This window comes from Prionailurus bengalensis, chromosome A1 (assembly GCF_016509475.1).
Source record: "Prionailurus bengalensis isolate Pbe53 chromosome A1, Fcat_Pben_1.1_paternal_pri, whole genome shotgun sequence".
Classification (NCBI taxonomy): Eukaryota; Metazoa; Chordata; class Mammalia; order Carnivora; family Felidae; genus Prionailurus; species Prionailurus bengalensis.
The window spans coordinates 159,341,462-159,366,697 of record NC_057343.1 but is presented as its reverse complement, the minus strand read 5'-3'; the positions used below and the strand labels follow the sequence as shown (position 1 = coordinate 159,366,697).

The window sequence follows — 25,236 nt, the reverse complement described above, 5'->3', positions numbered from 1 at the left end:
GAGAATGGGTGTTGTGAACACTATATAAGTGTGAATTTTTATTATGTACATCTAGCAGGTTTATTAGCACTCTAGTTACCTATTTGGTCTTTATTATTGACGGATTGGCTTTTTTTCTTTCACGCATTATTTTATTGAAATGACTTACAACTTTTCCAAGGACTATTCGTTGTTACCATTTCTTATTCATTTCAGGCTACTAGATGAAAGCTTTAAGGGAGATAAAATAAAAATTCAAGAGTTTCCACATATCCTTAGAGCTGTTGGCAGGAACCCGGTGGGATATCCATTGGCCTGGCAGTTTCTGAGGGAAAATTGGGATAAACTTATACAAAGTAAGTAGTGCCAAAAATTGTGCCGTGACTAGAAAAGTCCATTAACCTGCCTGTGTTTTAGCTTTGTTTGTAAAACAACAGTGATGGTCTAAAGGGATTTTGTTTGTTTGTTTGTTTTTTATTGCAGATAGCACATAGAGATACTTTAAAAATATTCTTAGAAAATATAAAACTCAGAATTTAGTGCTAACTAATGAATCTGGGTAGTCCAGTTTTCCATTCCAATCCCTTTCTGCATCTGCTGACCAATTAGCCTTCCTCTGCACAGTTCAACCCACGTCTTGCTTTAACACTTCTGCTTGTTTGCACCTGCACTTGCCTAGCTCTCATAGCACTTACTAAGCCTCTAGCACTTTCTTTAGGGTACTGCATCTTTTATTCAGCTGCTGGTGTATTTATATTTTACAATGGTATGTTAACACATTGGAGGATGCGGATCATGTCATAGATTTTTTTCCTGCCTAACCAGTTTTTAGTTAATTCCTGTAAAATCTATACGGCACTTAAAAACATGTTAAGTGAATAAATACTTTATGATACATCTTGACAACTTCAATTTGCAGGTTTGAACTTGGCTCATCTTCTTTAACAAATATGGTAATAGGAACAACAAATCAGTTCTCCACAAGAGCACGGCTTGAGGAGGTAAACAAAACTTTTAAATTTAAGTGACAATTAGCTAATAAATACGGGTAGACAAAAGGGTATGAGGAGTTAGGAATGGATTTTGTCACTTAGGTCACTTAGTAGATGTTCTTTTCAGATGCTGTGGTGTTTTGGACACCAACCAAAATCAGTTACAATAAATTATTGAAAACTATGCCTCTTTGTCAACATGTTAAGAAGTCTTAGCTCTGCCATTAAAATTTTTAGGGCTTAAAAATTACTGGAAGCATTTAATCTCTGTTTATTCAGATGTTAAAAGTGATCATTAGAGATATAAATGCCCTATGTGATCATCTAGCTGTTAGGAAATCTGGAATCTTGGTTCTCCACTATCTAGATTCATGATTTTCTTGTTACTTATTTATATGCCATGTACTTGCAGAAAGAATTTTAGGCAACTTGTAATGTCCATATATAACAGAAATGTTAAATACCAGAAAGCTGCATGATTGACAGAAAGAGGTAACTGTATGAGGGATTTATGCTGAGGATAATTTATTGCAACTGTAAATGTATCACCACTTCGTAGCAGTCAAGACAAAAAATGAGAAAACCATAGGAGTTATTCCTATTGTCTGGTAAGAGAGAACCTGAAATGTAAAAGTTTTCCACCAAAGCAAACTTTTCTTCTGGCCTTAAACTTTGAGGAAGTGGATGTCTAGGTCATTGTTGTGTGGTGTTCCTTCTCTAATAATGTTTTCTAAAGGTGTAGAACAAATTTTACATGGCTTTAAAAATATGTTGCCTTTAGATAAAGTCTGAGAGCCTAATACTATTTTTTTTTAGGAATACTTCCATTGTATAGTCTGGTTACACCATGATACAGCTTGATACAGGGAGAATGCTTTGAAAATCAAAAGAACTGTTGCATCCCTGATTTTCTATAGTTTTCAGTAGTTTCATGCAGGCTTGTAAAATTGCACACAATTCAGGATTGAACTCTAGTGAGGTCTACAGCAGAGCTACTCTGTGTGATGACTGAAGACCAGTCAGGGGCTGTTAGTAGCAAGACAGCTGTCCACAGACCAGATCTATAGCAACAAAACATTTCATTCATTCACTTGCTTATTCAAGTCTTTTCTCATTATTTCTTTAAAGACATTACATTTTTATTATAAGGCAAACATGATTTTAGTTTCTGGGGCTATGATGACAAACAGAGTAGACAAAGTCTTGGCCCTCATAGAGCTTAAATTCTAGGGAATCAGTTACGGACAGATCAACCTACGTCAGGTGGTTACATGCTCTTAAGATGAATAAGGCAAGGTAAGGAGAAAGTGGGTACGGGATGGAGCTTTGTTCTATGGAATAATTAGGAGACCTTTGAGCAGAAACCGAAGGAAATGCAGTTGTTGTGTGCAAAAGAAACAGGTGCAAAGGCCCTGAGGTAGAGCATGGAAATGACATCTTGGATGTCATCAGAAGGGAGAGTGTCTTACTGACAGGTAAAATGTGGGAGTTAGTTTGAGCCCTTCTCGGTCCTGACCTCCAACTCTTCCCTGAGTCTTGTTGGCTCGGCTTTCAGCATATACATTGTATCTGTGCACTTGTCTGCTTTTACTCCACCCCAAGCCTTTCTCATCTCTGGCCTGGCCTATGGCTATAGCCTCCTGCGTGTCTTCCCAATTTACCAATACCAAGTCATTTTCCACATTTAATACTGAAAATCAACCCATGACTGACTCCTCCATGAACTCTTACCTATTCAGCTTGGAATAAATCCCAAGACTTTCCTTTGCATGTGCACAAGACCATGATGACTGGGCTCTTGCCCACCTCTCCAGCCCATTTTCACATGCTTTTCTGTGTCACCCTCATACAACAACACTTGAGTCACTCAGCCACTTCCTGTTCCAGGGCTACCAGGTGTTTATTTTGTCTCTAAGCCTTTAAACTTCTTTCTTTTTCAATGTTTATTTAATTTTGAGAGAAAGCAAGAGAGCAGGGGAGGGGCAGAGAGAGGGAGACAGAGAATCTGAAGCCCAAATGGGGCTTGAACTCATGAGCCATGAGATCAAGACCTGAGCGGAAGTTGGACACTTAACTGAGCCACCCAGGTGCCCCAAGCCTCTAAACTTATTACCTCTGCCTGGCTTGCTCTTTCCCTAACTTGGATAAAGGAGCCAGTGGAAAGGCTCATTTTATCCTGTAGAGGTCTCAGATCACATGTCACCTTCCCAGACTACTGTGTCTAAAGCAGGCCACCCCCTTCCCCAGTTACTATCGTAGCCTCAGTGTGTTTTGTCCACGGTAGTATATTTAAAGTAATCATAGTTTACCGCTTGTTGTTTTCCCAGCCAGAGTTTAAGCTCCCAGAGGACAGGCTGCTTGCCTGGTTCATTACCTCCTCCTCAGTGTCTAACACAGTAATTCAGCCAGAGGGATGAATAAGTGCCAAACAGTCATGAAAGGGATGAGGTTGAGTCCCTGATACAAGCTGGGTTTTAGGGTCTGCACTTTACTCACATTATATAACTACATCCTCACCCGTGCTTTGCAAGGCAAAGAGCATCCTCTTGCTACCAAAGTGAAAACTGAGTCCCAGACAAGTTAAGTTGTTTACTAAGGATCAAACAAGTTAGTAGGATAAAACTGTTTCTTTCTGTCTCTGTATCACACCACTTATTGCACAGAACATGTTCTCAAGGAGGCAGGTTTGAATCAAATGCTCAGTTGAGAGGATGCATTTCTCAAGGTAGATGAAGATAGGAGAGAGAATCTTGGGTCAAAAGAGTTGAAGGGCAAGGGTTAGCAGCTGGCTTCGTTTACAGGTCTTACAGTTTTTTGTTTTGTTTTTCTTAGTGGTACTATCATGAAGGGCTCCTTCAGGATTATTTTAAATAATTTGAAAATAGTTAAATAACTTATATTAAATAATTAGTAAAATTAATGATGTGATAGGACTGTTGTAAAGTGCCTGGAGTCATTCTTTTAACTGAGTATGAATCTTGAGTTCTGAAAGATGTAACAGTAGGCTGAGCTCCAACTGAATGCAGGCCCATGAGGCATGCTGAGTGTTTTCTAGGTTGCTACAGCAGAGGGCAGGCCTTCAGCTCGTTGAAAAGTTGTATTGAGGTACCAATTTTAAAACAAACCTGAATCATTTAATATTGGAATTTGATCTTTCAAAAGCCTATTCTTTTTTTTTTTTGGGACGGAGAGAGACAGAGCATGAACGGGGGAGGGGCAGAGAGAGAGGGAGACACAGAATCGGAAACAGGCTCCAGGCTCTGAGCCATCAGCCCAGAGCCCGACGCGGGGCTCGAACTCACGGACCACGAGATCGTGACCTGGCTGAAGTCGGACGCTTAACCGACTGCGCCACCCAGGCGCCCCTCAAAAGCCTATTCTTATTCCCAAATTTATAATACGATATTACAACACAGATTTTTTTTAAATGTTTATTTTTGAGAGACACATCTCAGTCAGAGAGAGCGTGAGCAGAGGAGGGGCAGAGAAAGGGGGCCAGAGGATCTGAAGCAGGCTCTGCACTGACAGCAGCAAGTCCCATATGGGACTCAAACCCAGGAACCATAAAATCATGACCTGAGAGGAAGTTGGATACTCAACCAACTGCCACCCAGACGCCCCTACAACATGGATTTTTAAGAAAATAACTGTCTGGAATCCATGCTTAATAAATACTGCATCTTGACCTAGACTTACCTCCTGTCTACAGAGTCAAAAACTTACGGATTAATGCTGTGAAAACATAAAGGACAAGGTTAAGAACCTTTTAAAGGTGAAAGAGAGTACTGCAATAGTCAATGCTGTTGCAAAGCCAGACTGTTCCTCATGTGAGCTTAAAGGAGTCGATACCCAGCCATGAAACAGGGAAGGTATTTTTGAGGAGACAGCGGTGTCTTATCTGTTTGAAACCATGGACAACTTTGTGTGGATTTTATCTTGGAGGAACAATACATGAATTGCGGATTAGTGTAAAAAATTTGGCGGTTTGGGAGATTTCCACCATAACCTTCTTGTTTCTGTAATGACCTACAAGGCCAGGCCCAAGGAGAAAGACTGCACTTGTGGGGTTCAAATTGTTTTCCTTGGCAAAGAAGATACTCTGCACATTTAGCTTTTTAGATATGTTAAAAAAACCAAAAAACAAAAACTAAGCTTGCATTGGTGTGTATATAACAATATATATTAAATAAACACACTCAAACCTTAATTATAAAACGGTATACAGTGAAGTCTTTTAGAATCTGGCAACTGGGAATAAATAAAACTGCAGAGAAAAATGCAGAATTTGACATCATGATGCATGAGCTCATTTCGTAGAGCTTAAATTTCTGTGTACACAATTCTACCCAGACACGGGGCGCTGCCTTCTATGTATAATTTGGGCAAATGCTGCAATTTTGGCTTGTTTTAACTAGCCTGAAAGTTTATTTGTGTAATACAATAAAACAGATTTTTAAAATTTGATTTTTCCTTACAAGGTAAAAGGATTCTTCAGCTCCTTGAAAGAAAACAGTTCTCAGCTCCGTTGTGTCCAGCAAACGATTGAAACCATTGAGGAAAACATTCGTTGGATGGATAAGAATTTTGATAAAATCAGAGTGTGGCTCCAAAGCGAGAAGCTTGCACTGCTCTAACAGTTTGTTCCTTGGTGGTTCCTGTGGTAACATTATGCTAAAATTTTGTCAGATGTGATTATTTTCAAACCAGAGATGGCTCTTTTGGCTTCTGAAGATATTTTTCCATTTCCTTCTTACTCATTTGACTATTCCTGTGACAAGACGGGCTACTAAATTGTTCATCAATGGGTTACTGCTACAATGTATTTTATTGACAGGTGTCACCCTGCAATCTAAACCCAAGCGGTGGGTTCCTTACTGTAGAGGAGTAGCTTATTTCTACCGTTTTATGTCCTACACTTAAGCCTTGTGCTTTCCAAACCCCTGCTCCCCATGTGTGTGTCATCCATAAGCTGTTTTGTCACTCTCCTTTAAAGACCTGTGCATAGTGAGGACTGCTGAACAGTGAATCCCTGGATCAGTGACTAAGCATGTTCCACCTTTCCCTTCCCTGCCACATGTCCAGGGGCTGACATGTAGGCACATGTCATCAGGCTTGTTTGCTGACTTCTGTCAGTCTCCCAGGAGGGCAGATGGGAGCTGGGGTAGGGGAGAATAGATGGGGGTGTTGTATTGCCCTGGTGCCCTTGCAGGTTGCCTCGGGTGGCCTCCACCAAAGCTTGGCTCCTGAGAAGCGGCCCTCTTTTTACCCAGCCTTCTCCACCTCTGCCTTCTAGTAACCATTCCTCCTCTCATCCCTCCAGGATGAGGGGAGGGTGAAGTGGGAGTCTGGCTTTTCGTAGTCCTAGCAGTACTTGTGGGTTCCTTACATCCATCCCCATACCTTTGTTTAAAAAACAAACCTTTTTAGAGAACTCTTCTCAATCCTAATTTGAGTGTGTGGTCTATTTCCTCAAGGACCCTGAGTGATACAGTGTCCCTCTGAAAAAAGCAGAGTACATTCAGGTCTAGAGGAGAAAGCTTTCATTTGAAGTTGAACCTGGGAGCTGTTGATACTTAGGTAGGACTTCTCTCTCTGCTCCATATTTGGCCTAGTTTATGATTCCCCAAAACCTTGTTACTGGCACTGCCACTAAGTCATGGCAGAGTCTCCAATAAATAATGTGAAACTGAAATTATTTATATTAGCTTAAGTGTGGCAGTGAGTTGTCTTTGAAGGCCTTTATGAGTTTAACATACTATAAAATTTAAAAGAATATATGAAAAATGTCAATGTGTTCTAATATATTGTGGAATAGAGTGACATGAATGTGTTTACAATTCTCTTTTTACATGTATTGCATAGTCTAATGGTTTGAGAAATAAAACCAGGAATCACTGGTAATGTCCACCCCCAGGTATTAACCTTCTAAAAGACATACAAAGCCAAGATTTTAATGTAAAATACTTTTAATTGTTTTGTATTTTGACTTAAACACGGAAATAGTGGTTTTCATTTTGGTCACCTGAGGAGCCTATGTTAATTTGCTTCTGGAGAAGTCCATTTTCTAAATAATATTGCTACAACAATGTGCAAATACCTTTTTGGGAATAAAAATTCTATTTACTTCTAAGCAGACATTTGCAATCATTTCCTCCTAATTAGGTAGAAGAAGACTCAGACTCTGTAGCTTAGTCTCATCATTAATTACCAGTAAACGTCCAAGTCTTGAAGACATTGCTAATGAACAAAAAGGCATATTCAAGGTACCTTTAATGTTTACTTTTACAAGCATTTCTTAAATCTCTGGATTTAAAAATATTTCTGTATATGCAGGGAAATTAGTAATACTGCAGCCATTTCCCTGCAAACACATCTGTCAATGTCAAAGATTTCATTTTGAAAAAAAAAAGAAAAACTTTATACTACCTAATTAGAAGACTTAGAAATACAGTTGAAATCCCACAGGAGCAGTGTTCATTATTTTCTTGTCAGTGCTTTGAAAAGGTCTGTTTACTCTCCCCAGCACTGGCTTATATTTCCCAGATTTAGAGTAATAGAATAATGCCCGCATCTCTCATGGGATAGATACGCAGCATTTAAAGGGGGCTAAGCATGATATCCTATATGTATGTGCATGACTTTTCATGAGAATTTTGGAAGAGTTAGCAATATAATTTTATGCCCCATTATAGGTACTGTTGTTGTTTTTCCTCCCCCCCACTTTCTGGACAATATTGGTGATATTTCTCATTTTTAGAGAAGTCGGCTAAGTTCTAATAAGAACTTAAAACATATGCTAAGGAAGGCTGTGCTTTCTGAAATGAAGAATTCCAAATCAGTTTTATGACATGTACCTGATATCTTTTCCTGCATCCAGTACCAAGAAATAAAGATGAAATTATTTATCAAAAATCCCCTCAAGGATATCAGTGCTATGTTCATAAACAATTCATCCAAAAGATGTGAGAAACCATTCAAAGTTGTATGACATCAGAACCTAGTTCTTGAATTGCTGTGGGAGAAAAGCAGGCTTTTAAATTTCAGATAGCTTTTTTTTTTTTAAGTACATGTTTTTATCTTTGGTAAACCTACCTTCCTTAAAGCCAGATGGTATACAGTGCATAGACTAAAGTGGCAATGGTCTAAGCAGATAATTGCTGCTCTGCTTATATGTAGCAAAATGGAAAGCATAGCTTAACACAGTAACCAAAGTGAGTTCAAGGCATATGAATATTCTAAGGATCATATTTTCTTATTTTTGGAGCTTGCTATGTGGTGACATATAGTCTGCATTTTGCTTTTCTGACTTGATTCTAGTCTTACTATGTTTTGTGCTGGCTCTAAGGTGTAGAAGTCCTAACCTCTGGCAAAAAAAAGAGTACTGGGTGCAGCATGTCCTGGTCTGTCCAGGTTAATTTATTAGCAGCCCAAGAGGAGATATGTGCCCACTGTACAATATTTTATGTTTGACTTATAAACATTAACCCAAAGAAACATCAAATACAGTTCTAAAGCCCAAGAGGAGATGGGTAATGAGAAATCAGAACATTAAACATGTTCAAAGCATTGTTTTCCAAATGCTAACAATAAAAGAAGTAAGTGCAAATGGAAAATACTAATGAGATTTACAGGCACTGTGTGTAGAATGTGCAAAAGTCTGCAAAGGTTTTTCCTTTTATATGTTGTTTTAAGAAACTATCAAATATATCTCTTAGAAATATAGAGTTCCCGTCTCTCCCAACTGAAGGCAATTTTTAAAAATTCAAAGTTTATCAATACTCAGTACAGTTACACAGATGAACCAGACAAATTCATTTTCTTTCTGGGAAAAGAATAACCAATGTTTAGGATGTCAAGAGTCAACAAATAACACTGTCTAGAAACCACCCAGAAAAATTTTCTGTTGTTCAAAGCCTTTTGTCCTTCAAAAGTCACCATTCACCAGCTGAAGATTGTATAGGCAGATACCTTGAAAAATTCAAAGAAAAGAAATCCAGTGAACAATACATAATTTTCTTGTTATAGGCATAGTAAATGTAACATTTACTAATAATGCTATGTAACAGATAGCCACAAGGAATCTCCTATGAGTAAACATGAAAATGATTTTAGAAAATTCTAGAATTTAGAAAATAGAAAACTTTAACTTGGGGAAAAATCTTTGTAACAGTTCTAATGAGTATACCTCCCTTGTTATCCGAAACAAAAGTAGACCGTGGTGAGAGAGAGTAACCCAATCTAACCTACATTTTTATTTTCTTTAGGATTTGGTCAGCCAGTGGTCATAAGCTTTAATGGCTTAGATTAACACCTATTCTTATACATAGGAAACATATAAGAAATATAAGGGCTCTCAAGGTACATCTCCTGATTGCCTTATCCAAACAAGTTCTTCAGTCACCATCAGAATTAAATAAAGTACTTGACTTTCGCAAAACTAAGATGAACAAAAGTGGTCCATCATTTCCTTTGCTTTTGTTTCAAAAAAAACCCTGTAGTTTCCTCTAGACATAAGAGGTACTTGTGTTCCCCTCACCATGTGTTGGTATTTTGGTAATATCAGTATCATAAGGACATTTCACTGTATGATGTAACAGGCTAACTGGGTAACCTGCAGTCACAAGCATCTGGGTTTCAAAGAGTCGACTAGACTTAGGTGGTCATTTTTAAGAGCCCAGTCTGATATATTAAAGAGCTTTTAATTATAAGATTACTGTTTTTAAACATTCCAGGAGCATATTATTCCATTTATTGCTTTTCGTTGAATTAACCTATTGACAATGCTATGTGCATTTTATGCCAATAGTATGAAAAGAACATGAATAAGAAGTGGGTTTAGTTTCCCTTGCCTATAAACAGGTCTGTAACAAGGTCCAGTTGTCTTCATTTACAACAAACCCTGAACTTACCAAATAGTGTGAACTTTAACTTGTATTTTTTTCATCAGCTTTTAGCTTGGAAGTTTCATCCTTTGCCTAAAAGGAAAGCAGAACCATTACTGAACCCCTCCTTTCCTGGATTAAGTATCAAAAAGCAGATCAATCGTAAGATTCTTATGAGTAGATGGGCTTTTCAAAATTAAAGGGTCAAAAGATGACAAAGTGGAGGGAAATTAAATGGGCCTTTCTAAGGATTTTTCATTTAGCCCAAACTATGAACTGTTGACCTTCAAGTTTGTAAACTAAAAATAACCTTAGGTGATTTTAAATTTTTTACTCTTTTTTTTTTTGAAGGCTAGGGTTAATTGAAGAAGAACACAGGTATTATTGGATGGTATTCATTCATTTTACAGTGATTGATTCTCTCTTAATTGGGGGCACTACTAAATATGGAGTTATTAAACTTCGTTTTGACCATGTACTTTGTATAACTGAAATTAAATATGTGTTTGCTTATTTAACCTATTTAAGATGTAAGTTCATGAGCAGCTAATCATCAATCTGGTTTCCTATATCTTTTATGGGTTTCACTTTTTTTTGAGGTTATAAATTGACATATAAGCTGAATTTACACTTTAACATTATTCTAAATTTTACTATATATTTGCCTTTCCAGTGAGATTTGTACTTTCGTAAGTTTCCTGTTACTAATTAGCAACCTTTATTTTCAGCTTGAAGAAGTTGCTTTCACATTTCTTGTAAGCTGGTTTAGTGCTCATGAACTCCTTTAGCTTTTCCTCATCTGGAAAACTTGCTCTCCTTTTATTCTGAATGACAGCTTTGTTAGGTAGAGCATTCTTCACTGAAGTTTTTTTTTATTTCAGCACTTTGAACAGGTCCTGCTACTTCCTCAGGCCTGCAAAGTTTCTGCTGAAAATCTGCTGATAGAGACCACTGGTTTTCTTTTGCTGTGTTGAAGATTCTTTCGTCTTTAACTTGGGATTTTTAAATTACAATGTTACTTGGTGTAGGTGTCTTTAGATTCATCTTTTTGGGGGATCTTATGGGCTTCCTGGATCTGAATTTCTGTTTCCTTTCCCAGGTTAGGGAAGGTTTCAGCCATCATTTCAAGTAAGTCTGCTGCCCCTTTCTTTACCTCTTCTTCACCTCGGACCCCTACACTGTTAATGTTTGCCCATATGATGTTGTCCTAGAAGTCCTTCAACCTATCTTCACTTTTTTTTTCCATTCTTTTTTCTTTTTACTGTTATGATTGGATGAGTTCCACTGCTATGTCTTTATGTTCACTAATCCTTTCTTATGCTTCACCGACTGTTCAGTTTTTCAGTTCACATATTGTATTCTTTGGCTCTGTGACTTCTCTTTGGTACTTTGTCATTACTCTCATCTCTTAAGTTTTCACTGTGTTCATCCACTCCTCTCCCAAATTTTGTGACCATCTTTGTAATAACTATTATGTTGACTGCTTCATCAGGTAAATCATTTAGCTCCATTCTGTTAAGGGTGTTTTTTTGTTTGTTTTTCCTGAGGTTTGATCTTTTATTTGGAACCTATTCATCTATGCTTCATTTTCCTTAACTCTGTATTGGTTTCTATGCCTTAAATAGACACCTCTCCTAGTCTCGCAGGAATGTCCCCATGTAGGAGATAAACCCTTTTGTTCAACCCTGCTGTAGCTCTTGGCTGTCTCTCAAACCTCTGTGATAGGCTGCTTGGACAATTTTATTTTTAGTGGCTCCTAGTATTTGAGGGTGTGCCAAGATCTGTCAAGGTCACAAAAGGGAGTATCTCTGTCAGCACCTAGATTGAAGCTGATTAGAAGCCAATTCCTTACACAGACTCTTTAAACAATGCACACATATACAGGCTGGTGAAACCACAAACTAAGTCCTGCTGACTGCCAGAGCCCAGTCATCTAGAGGGGTCCCTTGGGTGACAGTCACAAAAACCAGGTTTTCAGATGAGTGTATTAAACTACTTTCCAGGAGATGCTGATGACCTGAAGCGAGGAAGAGGGAGACGGGAAAGATGGTGTCCACCAGCCTCTGTCCTAGAAAGTATTTAAGCAGGCCCCTAGGGGAGTGTTAAATAAGATGCCTGATCCTCAGAGGCCAATGCATAACATAAGCCATTACACCTTTCACAGAAATTCTGGGTGCTTTTCAATTGGTTGGACTCTGGAGCAGGTGTGTCTGTGGTCTCAAGCCCTTTAAGAATAGTTCTCAGATCACTAAAGCCTGTGGGTTTTGTGGACACAAGCCCTATTGGTTTTCAAAGCTAGATATTTGTGGGATTCTCTCTGATGCAGGTCTTAAAAGGTAGGATGCCAAATATGGGGTTTAAACTCTTTGCTCCTCAGGAAGAAGCTGTGGGTTTTGAGTTCCCTTTTGATTATGGGTCATGGTGCCTACAGTTGGGTTTACAGTGAGATTGTGTTCCTGTCCCCTCATTGCTTCCATTTGGGCTGCTCTCATCTGCTAGGTAAGTAAGATTCACCCAGCTAGTTTTGGGTTTTTGTTTTGTTTTTTTCTCTCCACAGGGCATTGTTCCATATGCAGCTGTAGATTTGGTGTGTCTGTGGGAGAAGGTGAGCTCAGGATCTTCCAAGGTCACCATCTTGATTCTTTGAGTTTTGCTATGGCTAGAGTATTATTTTTAAAGCCGTATCTTCAGTTTCTCATTACAGTCTGGGTATCACAGTAATAACCCTTAAATCATTATGTTCTTGGAATGGGAAACATTCTAGAAATTGTCTAATCCAACTTGCATTCCTTCTGAGCACAATATGAATAATTTTGATAATAAAATCTCAATCATTTGTCTCCATTAATGCCCAGCTCTAAGAAGTGGGACCCTGTAACTTTTTTAAGATTTTATTTTTAAGTAATCATTACATCCAAGGTGGAGCTCAAACTCACAAACCCAAGATCAAGAGTCACATGCTTCACTGACTGAGGCAGCCAGGTGCCTCTGGACACTGTAACTTCTCTTCATTAGTCTTACTACATAATTTTTCAAGTTGCTCTAGAAAGTAGAACTAATAGTTCTCCCTCCAGGTGGCATCTAATGAAAATTCTGGATATAAAAACCCTAAGGTCTTCTCCAATTTTGTATACTGCTTCTGTGTTCTAAAATTTATACAAACCACATTCCCTGGTATTACCCTCCCCTCCCCCACCATGAATTTGCTATGACTTTTATAGTGAATCATATATCATAAGTTGTTGACTTTTTTTCTTAATGGTATATAAAGTAATCGTTTAGTTTATAACTGGCCATTTAGATTTGGTGAAATACAGTATATGAATCTGTCTTGCCAATGTGTTATCCACAAGTAGAAAATGTGCAGTAGGCAATTTCAAGTAGTGGTATGAGTCTTTGGAGAGGAGAAGGTGTAAAAAAAATTCACCCTTCCCAATATTTGCTATAGGTGTTTGAAGGTTGGTGAAGGGATGGAAGGAATGGGACTATAGGCAGAAGGGCTTCTAAGTTTGAGAATTGCTTTTAAAATGGCCAAAGAACTGGAATGTGTTTACAATACAAAGGAAAAGTAGATTAAAAGGTTGAAGATACTAGAGAGAGGTGATTATTGACCCCTCAGAAAGAAGGGCCAAATCAGGGCAAGCGGGAGAGAGGATTTGTCTTTGGGTAGGTGGAAAGGGACCTTAGGGATTTTGTGCAAGGTGGCTTCATTTTTCTCTCTAAAGTTGAAGGCAAGGCTATTTGCAGACAGTGGTGGGAAGTGGCTGAAAGAGGGTTTTGGGAGGTAAGGGATCCTACCCTGATTATCGGCTAGCACAGATGGCTGGTATCACAAACTGTACAATTATGGTGGGGTCTTCCATACTTTGTGTGATAAAGCGGGAAATGCAAGAAACTTGAATTGTGTTAAGAATGATCATTTAGATTTCTAAAGTCCCACATACTTTTATAAAGTAAGTTCCTATTTTAATATCAACTTCTTTACCAAGATATGCTACAGGATAGATAGTGCTTAAACTATTATTTTATTCTAAATAGATTCCAGTTAGAAACTAAATTGACTAAAAGGATAAATCCCACTCCATGTAATTTCTAAGCTAATATATAGTATATTTAGTGCTTTTTACCTTTGCAGAATCCTTTGCTTTACCCCCATTCTTGGGTGCTTTGGAGCTGGGAGCAGTTGTCTTGACTTTGTCCTAAAGCAAAGGAAATGTCATAAGGTTATTGTTATCATCAGTCCCTCTAACAGTTAACTCTGGGCTGCAGTCAAATCAAGTGTAATTAAAAAATGGAAAACTTTGAATATACATAGAAGTGTTTAAGTTGGGAAGTAAAAAGGCTTAAAAATACAGTGGAAAATGTGGGTCACTGTGATGTTCTGCCAATTTCCATGAGGAATTTTGGTCATCAAAACAGAGCTTGCTTCTATCAGGACTGAGTTTTATGTGCCAATAGAGCAAGAATGAGATACTGTTTTCAGTGTTATGGAAAACAACTTTAACAATGAAATCATCAGAGAAAGTCCCATTCACCAAAAGGCATTATTTATCCAGGAATGAGAAATAGGATGCTGAGGTGGTCTAGAAATTAAATTACCCAATATGGGGAGGACTGACAATTCAGTGATTGGGAGAGGTTTTTAGTAAGAGCAAAACAACAGCAAACAGATCTGTAGTTATCAATTCTTCTGAAAATAACAAGGAAGGGCATTAATTCACTTTTCCTTCTATTTGACTTAGATATGCCACACACCTGTTGTACTACATATTTTTCTCATTCATCTTTAATCACATGTTTTGAGTACCTGCTGTGTCCCAGGAATTTTGCTAATGCTGACCACGGCTGCTTTGTAAAGTGCACAGCTCATGGTTACAAATACACAGGCAAAGACCTTCCCCCTCAGGTGCAGGAGAGCATGGAAGAGAGGCCCCTGACCTTGGCCTGGGAAGGGAGAAGCACTAAGAGCTGATGCTTGAACTGGGTCCAGAGGGAGGGAGTCAGCCAGCTGGGCAGTGTAGAAAGGAGAGGGAATCCCAGAGGGCAACAGCCATGAGAAGGTACAGTGCAGGGAGGGACTGCTCTCATTTTAAATGAACACAGACAAACAAAAATAAATAAATAAACGAACACAGACAAAGCATTAGTGTCAAACTCATTAGTGTGGAAATCAAACATGGTGGCTATAGAGATTATAGAGCAACATAGAAAACATTTACGAAATAATATTGAGAATGTTTTACATATGCACTTGAATTACTACTATATTAAACAGATACATATGGAAAAAGATGGCATCATTGCCATTGATGCTATGGCATCATTGAATTCATTATGTAGCCTACAACTCTATGTATTCACACAAAGAAAGGCCATATTAAAGTAGCACTGTACCTTCTCTGCTGTCTTCTCTGAGGTTTCTGTGGGTGTAGGACAGCTGTCAAAATCACCTGAGAGGGCATCGATGGGGTCTTTGTCAGCTGCAGATTTCTGAGATATTAACAGAAATAACCATCAGTGAAGGAGCACAAGGCAAAAATACCATAAGGGACATTTTTCCACATCACTAAAAATATTAAAAGAAAAAGGAAACCTTGCTGGCATTCTTTTCCTAAGAAACTAATGTACAATAAAGGAGATATTAAAACATGAAAATCCTTACACATTTATTCTCCTCTTTTATACATGTTTGCTTAGTATTCTGAGCCTCAATTTTTCTATCTGAAACATGGAACTGTGAGGGCTAACCAAGAGAAATTACACACACCCGTTCATACATGTATGTCTTCACATCATTCCAAGCACAGGGTAGCCATTCAATAAATTTCAGATTTCTAAAATGTAAACTAAAGTTCAGCTAGAATGAAAAAAAAACCCTTTCCTTATGGGAATATGCTGCTATGATATTTACCTTTGAGTCCTTGGGTTGCTGTGTAGGTGGCTTTACGGGTTTGCCCTTAAAAATAAGGCAGGTTATTGGTTAAACATAGATCTTAGTAAAAGTTTACTTAGGTGCAGCCAGTAATTGTAAAATCTATTGTCTAGTCATCTGAGATACAACAGAGTATTGGTTTGCAGTAACTGATAAACCTCAAGAAAGAGTCTGGTTGTGGAAGAGAAGGGAAGGAAACAATTATTAAGGAACTTTCTGCCATCATATGTTAAAATGCTACTTAGAATATTATTAAAAATAACCTGTGTTTTTCTTTCTTATTTATAAAAGATTACACTTTGGAATGATTTGAGGGGCTGCAATGGCATATAGATTTTTTTTTTTTTTCCAGGATTACAAGTACAACTCAGCAGGGACTTTACCCATCTACAAAGGCAAGGGTTTTAAACAATACCTTTCCCACAGAATACAAGCAGGGTAAGGCAGTATTAGCAAGGCAGGGAGGCTTCTAGCACGATGCAGAATTGCTATCTTCGGGAATACTGAATGCAAGCAAGGAGAATGGATTTCTGTAATAAGAGACACTGAAGCTAACACTCTTCAAACCAGGGCATCCTCAAACCCACCAAATGAATCAGTATAGAAAGAGAAGGATGTAACCTGGGCTTCCTTGTTTCTCTTTGAACAGGCCTGGAAACGTTCTTCTTCATATAACTGATTTGCAATGAGGAGCCAAAAGGGAAGGATACAGGCCCAGCTGACCTAAGAAAATCTGGCTTTATGTTAGAAACAGAAGGCCAACGGCTTCTTTTTTTTCTTTTTTGATTTTTTTTTAAAAATATCTATTTATTATTTTGAGAGAGACTGAATGTAAGCAGGGGAGGGGCAGAGAGAGAGGGAGACACAGAATCCGAAGCAGGCTCCAGGCTCTAAGCTGTCAGCACAGAGCCCGATACGGGGCTGGAACCCATGGACCAAGAGATCATGACCTGAGCCACCCAGGCACCCCAAAAACTTGATAGAGCATATCTAGATATTGAAATAGGACTTGTGGTGGGGAATATAGTGTTGCCTGTCCTTACTCTGAATAGTGCTGGTGGTAGTGTAGAGGAAGACCCCAAGTCATGGAAGGGCCTTATTTACCTGCCCTATTAAATCAGTCCAGTACCAGCTGAAGTCAGACACTCAACCGACTGAGCCACCCAGGCACCCCACAACTATCATTTTTATAGCCTTTTCTTGCAAAGAGAATTCATCTGTGTACTGCCCTGGAATCACTGTTCAGCACTGGTGAGTGACTGAACATTATTCATCTCTATGCCACAGCACCCAGCACAGTGAACATCATATGGTATTGGTTCAGATGAATATTCAACAGAATTCTAGACAACCTGTTCATCAGAAACACATTAAAAGCACTCAGTCGTGTCACAATTTTATGCTATTGTTAAAGTGCACCTCCTATTCATTTCAACTGATATCTGAATTTAAGAAGCATTGTGATATATATCCAACCTAGACATTTGCCTTCATTTATTTACCTCATCATCATTATCCAGGAGGTGTCTATATTCAGGGGGGATGGTGTCATCTCTTTCTCCCAGCTTGTCTCTATGTTCAGCTTTAGCTTTTTCCTGCAAACATGGAATAGATACAATATTTTCTCCTTCACTTACACAACACTTGTAGCACTCAGTGTTTATTGTACTTTACTGAGGCAAAACAGAATTTTTATTTTCCAAGTAACAACAAAACGGATGACTTCAAGAGACTTCAACAATAGTTGATGGAAAACAAAGTAAACTCAGGTGCTTCTCTAGGTCAATCCACACCTAGATTGTGTGAGTTTCTACCTTGTATTTTAAAATAAATGATGAAATATTTATCCTTAGAAACGATGAAAAGAGATAAAGCCCAATGGTATAAACTATCTTTTGTCTTTATGTGAATTTCACTTTTTAAATAAAAAGATCAAGTCTTCGGACCTTGATATTTAGAGGTAAAATACTTACAACTTGGACATGCATGAGCAAACCTTGAGGGGCCAGCACAAGCAGCAAATGGCATAGCAGGGAGTACCTTTAACCCTCCCCGAATCCTCACCTGACTGGGGCATGTCTGGAACTGGTTCAGTGACATTCACTCCCCACCCCCCACCACCTCCCAGCCACCAGTAGGAGAGAACAGGCTTTATTTTTCTGCATCATTATCATTTCATTTTTCAAATACAGGTGAAGTTCACATCAATATTCCTGTAACACTGGTGGAATTAAGACTTCAGGATCCTTTGAAATGCCCTGGGACATTCTGGGACATGGATTTGGGTGGCTAGTTACTTCCAGGTTTCAAGGTGAAGGGGTCATTTAGTACTGTATATTGTTAGGCAGGAATAAGCATTTACTCTTGTTCTAGAAGGTGGGTGGGGCTAACAGTGTGTGCCTTGCTGACATGCCTCTCCACAGTGCTTACTCCTGGCTTAGCGCTTCATTTGGGGGTTTGCATGCAGTGTTAATGGTGGCTCAGGAGGCTGATAGGGAAAACTCTGGCAATTAGGGGACCTCTGCCCTTACATGGACCAAATAGGTCATCCTAAAAATGCCATACACCTGATATATGCTTATTACCAGATAAAACTAAGAAAAGTTAATGTGGGAAGAGAATGAAATTAAAGTACAGCAGCACTTCTCCATCATAACTAAGTGTGGTCTCGCTAATAGGACATGTGCCTGAACCTGTGCACTCGCATAGTCCTCACTGAGGAAATAAATACAACAGACTATAGAGAAGGAAAAAATGAGACTTAAGTCATTCAACTGTTCACTGAAATGCCAGATTTTTGTTTGTTTGTTTGTTTTTCCTTTTATGTGCAGTGTAGGATATTCTATGCTTTAAACTTTAAATTTCACTTATTAGTATATACATATTTTTTTTACCTTGACCTTATCCTCTATTGGTTTGTTCTCATCTGGATCAGGCTGCCTTTGTCCTAGACTGTCAGAAAGTTGATCCAAGGCATCGTCCAGTTCCTTGTTGTCGCCCTGCTAAAAAGTCAATCTGAATTAGTCGCTGGCTAGCAAAATCAGGTCACCTACTGGAATGTGGGCCTGCCACGGCCAATAAGACCTCCATCAACTCATGAGACTTTGACCAAGGAGATGGGTAGAGTCGTGGAAGGTGGCCCTTGGGTAGAGCTCCTTCTCCCTAATCTCTCCTTCTCCACACTTCCACTTGAATCCCAGATGCCTTTCTTTTCTTTAAAAAAAAAAAAAATAGGCTCCTCCAAAAAATAGGGGGTTCCCGGTCTGATTTGTTGGAAAATGTGCCTTATGATGCGTTCAGTGTATGCAACACAAATGGTGACAGTCTAATGTCCCTAGGAAAAAAAAAAATACATGAATTACGGTAGCTTTTTTTATTCATTATTCACCTGTATTCATTTAAGTAAAGATAAAGATGTACACCTAGTTTGAGTGATATCTTTAGGTAAAACATGAACTGAAATTAGACTTTCCAATGGGAAAAGTGATGGGAAAGGTGTTCTAAAACATACTTGCGAAAGGCATACAGGCTTTGGATTGCAGATGTTGACCAATCGCCTCACCCAAGGCAGAACCCCTCACCTCAGGATTAGGAGCTGAAGCATAACTGGCAGCCTGAATTAATAATGATTCTTCCTTTCTGTGCACAGGCACATTCATCATTGTGAACACACACACACACACACACACACACACATACACATACACACACACACACACACACACACACAGCATTTTACTGGTTTTAAGTGTTTCGTTGGAGCTCAGGATTATAGCTCTTAATGGAGGAGCTACCCATGGCTGAGTCTGGGCTTTGTCATTTGGGCCTCTGGATATTTTCAGATGATCCTGAGACTGACCCAACGGGATGAAAATTCATTCAGAATCTAAGACTACAGCACTAAGTAAGCTTTGATGCTACATCAAAAGGAAAGTAAGCGTAGCTGACTTCACTAAAGCTACTTCCTCTCCATCTAGCAAATGAGGCACTTGTTCTCAACCAAAGGAGATGGGGATCTGGTTTAGGGCGATCTCTTTGATGTGCTGCGGTCTCCTCGCCTCGATAGTGTATAATTTGGTACTGCACAGAAAATTAATCAAGGAAGTCTGGGAAAGCTTTGGTCCCACAGCCTTGCCTCAGGACATGTAAATAATTAAAACAATATTGATGCTGAGGTTTTCGTATTGCTAACATGAAAAGGACAACGTTTTACTGGTGTGAATGAATGGGAGGAAAACTGCTCTTCCATGACATGCTTGAATTTTGGGGAGAAGCGGCTCGAACACTGAGCAATTCCATAGAATAAACTTGAGGTTAAATAATAGGTAGTATTTATAGCATGTGTCAGGAAAAATCTAAAGGAGGAGAAAATAATCAGGAAAGCTAAAGGATTTTTTTAAATCTAATAATTCAAATAAATGTGCAATGCACACTACTGCTCTTTCAATTCTAATAAAGTAGCAATAATATTAAGTTCCAGGGAAGTGTGTGAAATATTTCATAAACACTCTTTCATTTAATTATTTCAGATATACTGTCATCTCTCCAAATGGCTAGTCTTACACCTCTTCTAAAACAGAAAGTGCTTTATCTTCTCAACAATTTTATTTTCATTTACTCTAAGGCAAGGGTCCTATTTTCTTCCTTATTTTGTTGTTGCTGCTGCAAAAATATATTTCTATGTTGCTTACCACATGAGGGGGCGGGCCAGCAGAGTATGTGGTTGGAGCTGGGGTTTGGGAAACCACTTCAGAGATGGCAGCAGAAAGGTTAGCTTCTTCAAATTTCTTTAAAAAGAAAAAGAAAAAAAAATTATTAAATACAGTATATTACACAAAACTATGCCCGCAATGCCATTGCTTAAATACAGTTTTTAATATTTTATTATTGTTTATTCTCTTCTTCCAAATGGATGCAAAGTAACACATAATCTTTTGGGGGGAAGAGACAGAATCTCAAGCAGGCTCCACATCCAGCACAGAGCCCATGATGAGATCATGACCTAAGCCAGAAATCAAGAGTCGGAAGCTTAACCCACTGAGCCACCCAGGTGCTCCTCAAAGTAACAAGTAATCTTAATTTTTGTTCTATTTCCTCCTCCATAGTTGCAGTTTACACAATCTCCTGATTTCTATTCCTATTTATTATTCCAAATGTTCAAAAATCTCCTAACGACTTAAGAGTTTCATGGTTTATTTACATGTTCTTTGGTGTACATTTAGGTTGTTTGCAATTTCTCAGCTTTCTTCTTTGTTAATTACTCTGTAGGAGTTCTACCAGTGGTTCTTTTTCTGGTGCTGCCTACATTCCACCAGACTGCCCCCTCCACAGTTGCTAGAAAGTCATAAAGCTAAAAGCAATGAATTAAGCATGCTTGTTTTCCATGGCCTTCCTTGCCTCAATTAGATATTTGTTACATATTTTTAATTTTGATATGAGATGGATAATGATGTACAAATGTTGCTTTATACTTGTTAATATGGTGTGAGATTTGTTTTATTATTTTTTCTTAATGTTAAATAGCATATTATTCCAGAATCTTTCTGAGATTATGATTCATTCTCCTTTTAAAAATATACTAAATCTTTTATGTTCATTTCTTGATTTTTCCCATTAAATTACAGCTTTGTTTTCTGATGCAGAATTGAATTGATCATTATCATGTAAATCAATCCCTGCATTTAGTTGGGTTAATCTTTCCTAGAAATATTGAAAAACGGTTTTCAGTATTTTTTCATGTTTTTATGTCTTTGCTTTTCAAACATATTTTAGAATAATTTTACTGGGCTATACAAAGTACCTTACTATTTTAATTTAAAAAATAACTTATAAGTTGACTAGAAAGAATTGTCATGACTCTTTTCAGACACTGAGTCAGACTGTCTTAGATATTTTAATTTTTTCATATTCTAACTTTTCTGTTCATTTCTTGTATTGCTCTTTTCTTTACATGTCTGACATCTCATTTTAATCGTATTTTCTAATCTGTTACTGATGTACACAGCATACACAATGTTAACTACATATGTGCTCTCTACAACTAGGAATATCTGCAAATACACAAATGTTCCTTTTTAATACTTGTCATTTCTTTTTCATGTGTTGTTAATGATTGTTCATACAACATTAAGCAGAAAAGATAATAGAATTTTTTATACTGTGTTTTTAAAGGAAATGCTTCTAGCTTAACTCCAAATATTTGATTCTTGAAATTAAATAGATACTCTTTAATACATTAAGGGATTGTCTACTTTTGAAAGGTGACATTTGAAATACATCTTCTGTATGGATGTAATTGATTATTCTTATTTGATACACTACTATGCTATATAAATTCTAATATTAAATAAATATTTAATTTCTGACTGATAAATAATTATTCCTTTAATAATTGTATATTATCTTTGTTAAACATTATACATCTACAGATTTAAGTGACTTTAGTTAACAATGCTATATTGATCAAGTTTTAAGATTAGGACCATCATTATTTGTAGAAGCAACTATGTAAGCCATATTTTTGAAGATATGGTTATGTCACATGAGACCAACTGCTGTTAAACACTTAAGAGTCAATTTTAAACTTCTCTTGGAAGCAAAGTTTGAAAACAGTTCTATTGTCTTCAGTTTTTCTTTTGCTTAGATTCTATGAATTGTGTTTTACATTTTGTTTTAAAAAACTATTGTACATATTGGTTTTTGATCATTTAAATTTAAAATTTTAATTTTACTGGTAACTTTTCTCTTATTTCTGCCAATGTTTTATAAAATGTTAGTCATTCATAAAAACCAACTTGGCTATAAATGATTAATTTGATTCTTACATTGATTTATGCTATTTTAATAAGATTTTTTTTCTCTTTTACATTTGTTGGTATCTTAAAAAATTTTAGTTATTTCAAATCAAGCAACTATGAGCCATTTTAGTCTCAGGCTGCTATTTTCTTTTTTTTCTTTTTTCTTTTATTTAATTTTAAATTTATTTATTTAAATTCAAGTTAGTTAACATACACTTAACTGGTTTCAGGACTACAACCCAGTGACTCATCAGTTACATATGTGCTCATCCCAACAATGGCCCTCCTTAATGCCCATCACCCATTTAGCCCATCCCCCCCTCCCCCAACCTCCCCTCCAACAACCCTCAGTTTGTTCTCTGTGTTTAAGAATCACATATAGTTTGCCTACCTCTTTGTTTTTATCTTATTTTACTTTTCCTTCCCTTCCCCAATGTTCATCTGTTTTGTTTCTTAAATTCCACATACGAGTGAAATCATGTGATTTGTCTTTCTCTAATTTTGCTTAGCATAATACACTCTAGTTCCATCCATGTTGTTGCAAACAGCAAGATTTCATTCTTTCTGATGACTGAGTTACATTCCATTGAATACATACACTACCTCTTCTTTATCCATTCATTAGTCAGTGGACATTTGTGCTCATTCCATAATTTGGCTATTGTTGATTGTCTTGCTATAAACACTGGGGTGCATGTGCCTCTCCAAATCATCATTTTTGTATCCTTTAAGTAAATACCTAGTAGTGGAACTCCTGGATTGTAGGGTAATTCTATTTTTAATTTTTTGAGGAACCTCCATGCTGTCTTCCAGAGTGGCTGCACCAGTTTGCATTCCCACCAACAGTGCAAGAGGGTTCCCCTTTCTCCACATCCTTGCCAACATCTGTTGTTTCTGGAGTTAATTTTAGCCATTCTGACAGGTGTGAAATGGTATCTCACTGTGGCTTTGATTTGTATTTCTCTGTTGATGAGTGATGTTGGGTATCTTTTCATGTGTCTGTTAGCCATCTGGATGTTTTCTTTGGAAAAGTGTCTATTCATGTCTTCTGCGCATTTCTTTACTGGATTGTTTGGGGGGGGTGATAAGTTTGATAAGTTCTTTATAGACTTTCCATACTAACCCTTATCTGATATGTCATTTGCAAATATCTTCTCCCATTCCATCAGTTGCCTTTTAGTTTTGCTGATTGTTTCCTTCGCTGTGCAGAAGCTTTTTATCTTGATGAGATCCCAATAGTTCATTTTTGCTTTTGTTTTCCTTGCCTCTGTAGACATGTCTAGTAAGAAGCTGCTGCAGCTGAGGTCAAAGTGGTTGCTGTCTGTTTTCTCCTATAGAATTTTGGTGGTTTCCTGTCTCACATTTAGGTCTTTTATCCATTTGGAATTTATTTTTGTGAGTGGTGTAAGAAAGTGGTCCACTTTCATTATTCTGCATGTCACTGTCCAGTTTTCCCAGCACCATTTGCTGAAGAGACATTTTTCCATTGGATACTCTTTCCTCTTTGTCAAAGACCAGTTGGCTATACCTGTGTGGGTCCATTTCTGGGTTCTCTATTCTGTTCCATTGATATATGTGTCTATTTTTGTGCTAGTCCCATAATGTCTTGATGATTACAGCTTTGTAATCAGGCTGCTATTTTCATCTCCTACTTAACCTGCTTGCTACTTTCTTTTGGGTGGTTAGTTTATAATATATTATTTAAATGTAAAATAATAGCTTATTTATAATAATAGTTTTATAATAGCTTAAATTTGAAATTTAAAATCCAATAAACATTTGGTTAGTCAGATTTCTCTTCCTCTATTATTAAGACATTTATGATAATAAATGTATCTCATGAATACTGCTTTGGTTGCTTATCAAATTTTTTTAAATATATTTATTTTAAATGTTGTATTCTATTATGTGTATGAGAGTGGGAGAAGGGCAGAGAGAGGGAGAGAGAGAATTTTAAGCAGGCTCCTTGTTGTCAGCACAAAGCCTGATGGGGGGTGGGTAGACTCGATCTCACGAATCATGAGATCATGACGTGAGCAGAAAATCAAGAGTTGGATGCTTAAAAATTGAGCTATCCAGGTGCCCTGCTTATCAAAGATTTTGATTTGCAAATGTCTTATCCTTGATTTTTCAAATAGTCTATTCTGAATTTACTCCTTGATCTCACTGATAGTGGAATGTTTTTAAAATTCTCTTTTTAAGTAGAATTTCTACTTTATTGTGATAAAAGAACATGGTATGTACAGCAGGCACACCTTTATATTTGAAGATTAATTATGAGTCAGAATATGATGACTTTTCCTCCAAAGTTCTTGGGACTTTCCCCCAAATAATTTTCTACTTTGGCCATTTGACTTACTGTAATTGGTTATTTCTACTTTATTAACTACAGACACTAACAATTTTTCCCTTTGCGAGATTAATTTTCTAAGCTAGAATTTTTTTTAAAAAAATGGTTGTTTTGGGGCACCTGATGGCTCAGTCGGCTAAGCATCCGACTTTGGCTCTGGTAATGATCTTGCAGTTTGTGGGTTCGAGCCCCAAGTCGGGCTCGGTGCTAAAAGCTTAGAGCCGGGAGCCTGCTTTAGATTCTGTGTCTCCCTCTCTCTCTCTCTCTCAAAAAAAAAATAAACATAAAAAATGTTTATCTCTAG

General features: G+C 37.6%; 2 protein-coding genes across 26 annotated transcripts in view; one reads left to right on the top strand and one right to left on the bottom strand.

Moving 5' to 3' along the window:
* ERAP1 (endoplasmic reticulum aminopeptidase 1) overlaps positions 1-7,101 on the top strand; it is a 49,308-nt gene extending 42,207 nt beyond the window's left edge. For all 4 annotated transcript variants that reach the window (XM_043594090.1, XM_043594072.1, XM_043594081.1 and 1 more), the window contains exons 17-19: positions 196-339; positions 899-980; positions 5,450-7,101. In XM_043594090.1, the coding sequence (XP_043450025.1) occupies positions 196-339; positions 899-980; positions 5,450-5,605 (382 nt within the window). In that variant the 3' untranslated portion in view covers positions 5,606-7,101. The remainder of the gene's footprint in view (positions 1-195; positions 340-898; positions 981-5,449) is intronic.
* A 1,256-nt stretch (positions 7,102-8,357) lies between these two features.
* Positions 8,358-25,236, bottom strand: part of CAST (calpastatin) — a 109,624-nt gene continuing 92,745 nt past the window's right edge. For 17 of the 22 annotated variants that reach the window (XM_043594179.1, XM_043594098.1, XM_043594283.1 and 14 more), the window contains 8 exons: positions 20,477-20,572; positions 18,680-18,787; positions 17,288-17,380; positions 15,765-15,809; positions 15,248-15,343; positions 13,981-14,052; positions 9,881-9,946; positions 8,358-8,939 (listed from right to left, as the gene is read on the bottom strand). In XM_043594179.1, coding sequence (XP_043450114.1) covers positions 9,896-9,946; positions 13,981-14,052; positions 15,248-15,343; positions 15,765-15,809; positions 17,288-17,380; positions 18,680-18,787; positions 20,477-20,572 — 561 coding nt within the window. In that variant the 3' untranslated portion in view covers positions 8,358-8,939; positions 9,881-9,895. The remainder of the gene's footprint in view (positions 8,940-9,880; positions 9,947-13,980; positions 14,053-15,247; positions 15,344-15,764; positions 15,810-17,287; positions 17,381-18,679; positions 18,788-20,476; positions 20,573-25,236) is intronic. The other 5 variants (XM_043594119.1, XM_043594225.1, XM_043594130.1 and 2 more) reach the window with 1 other exon arrangement.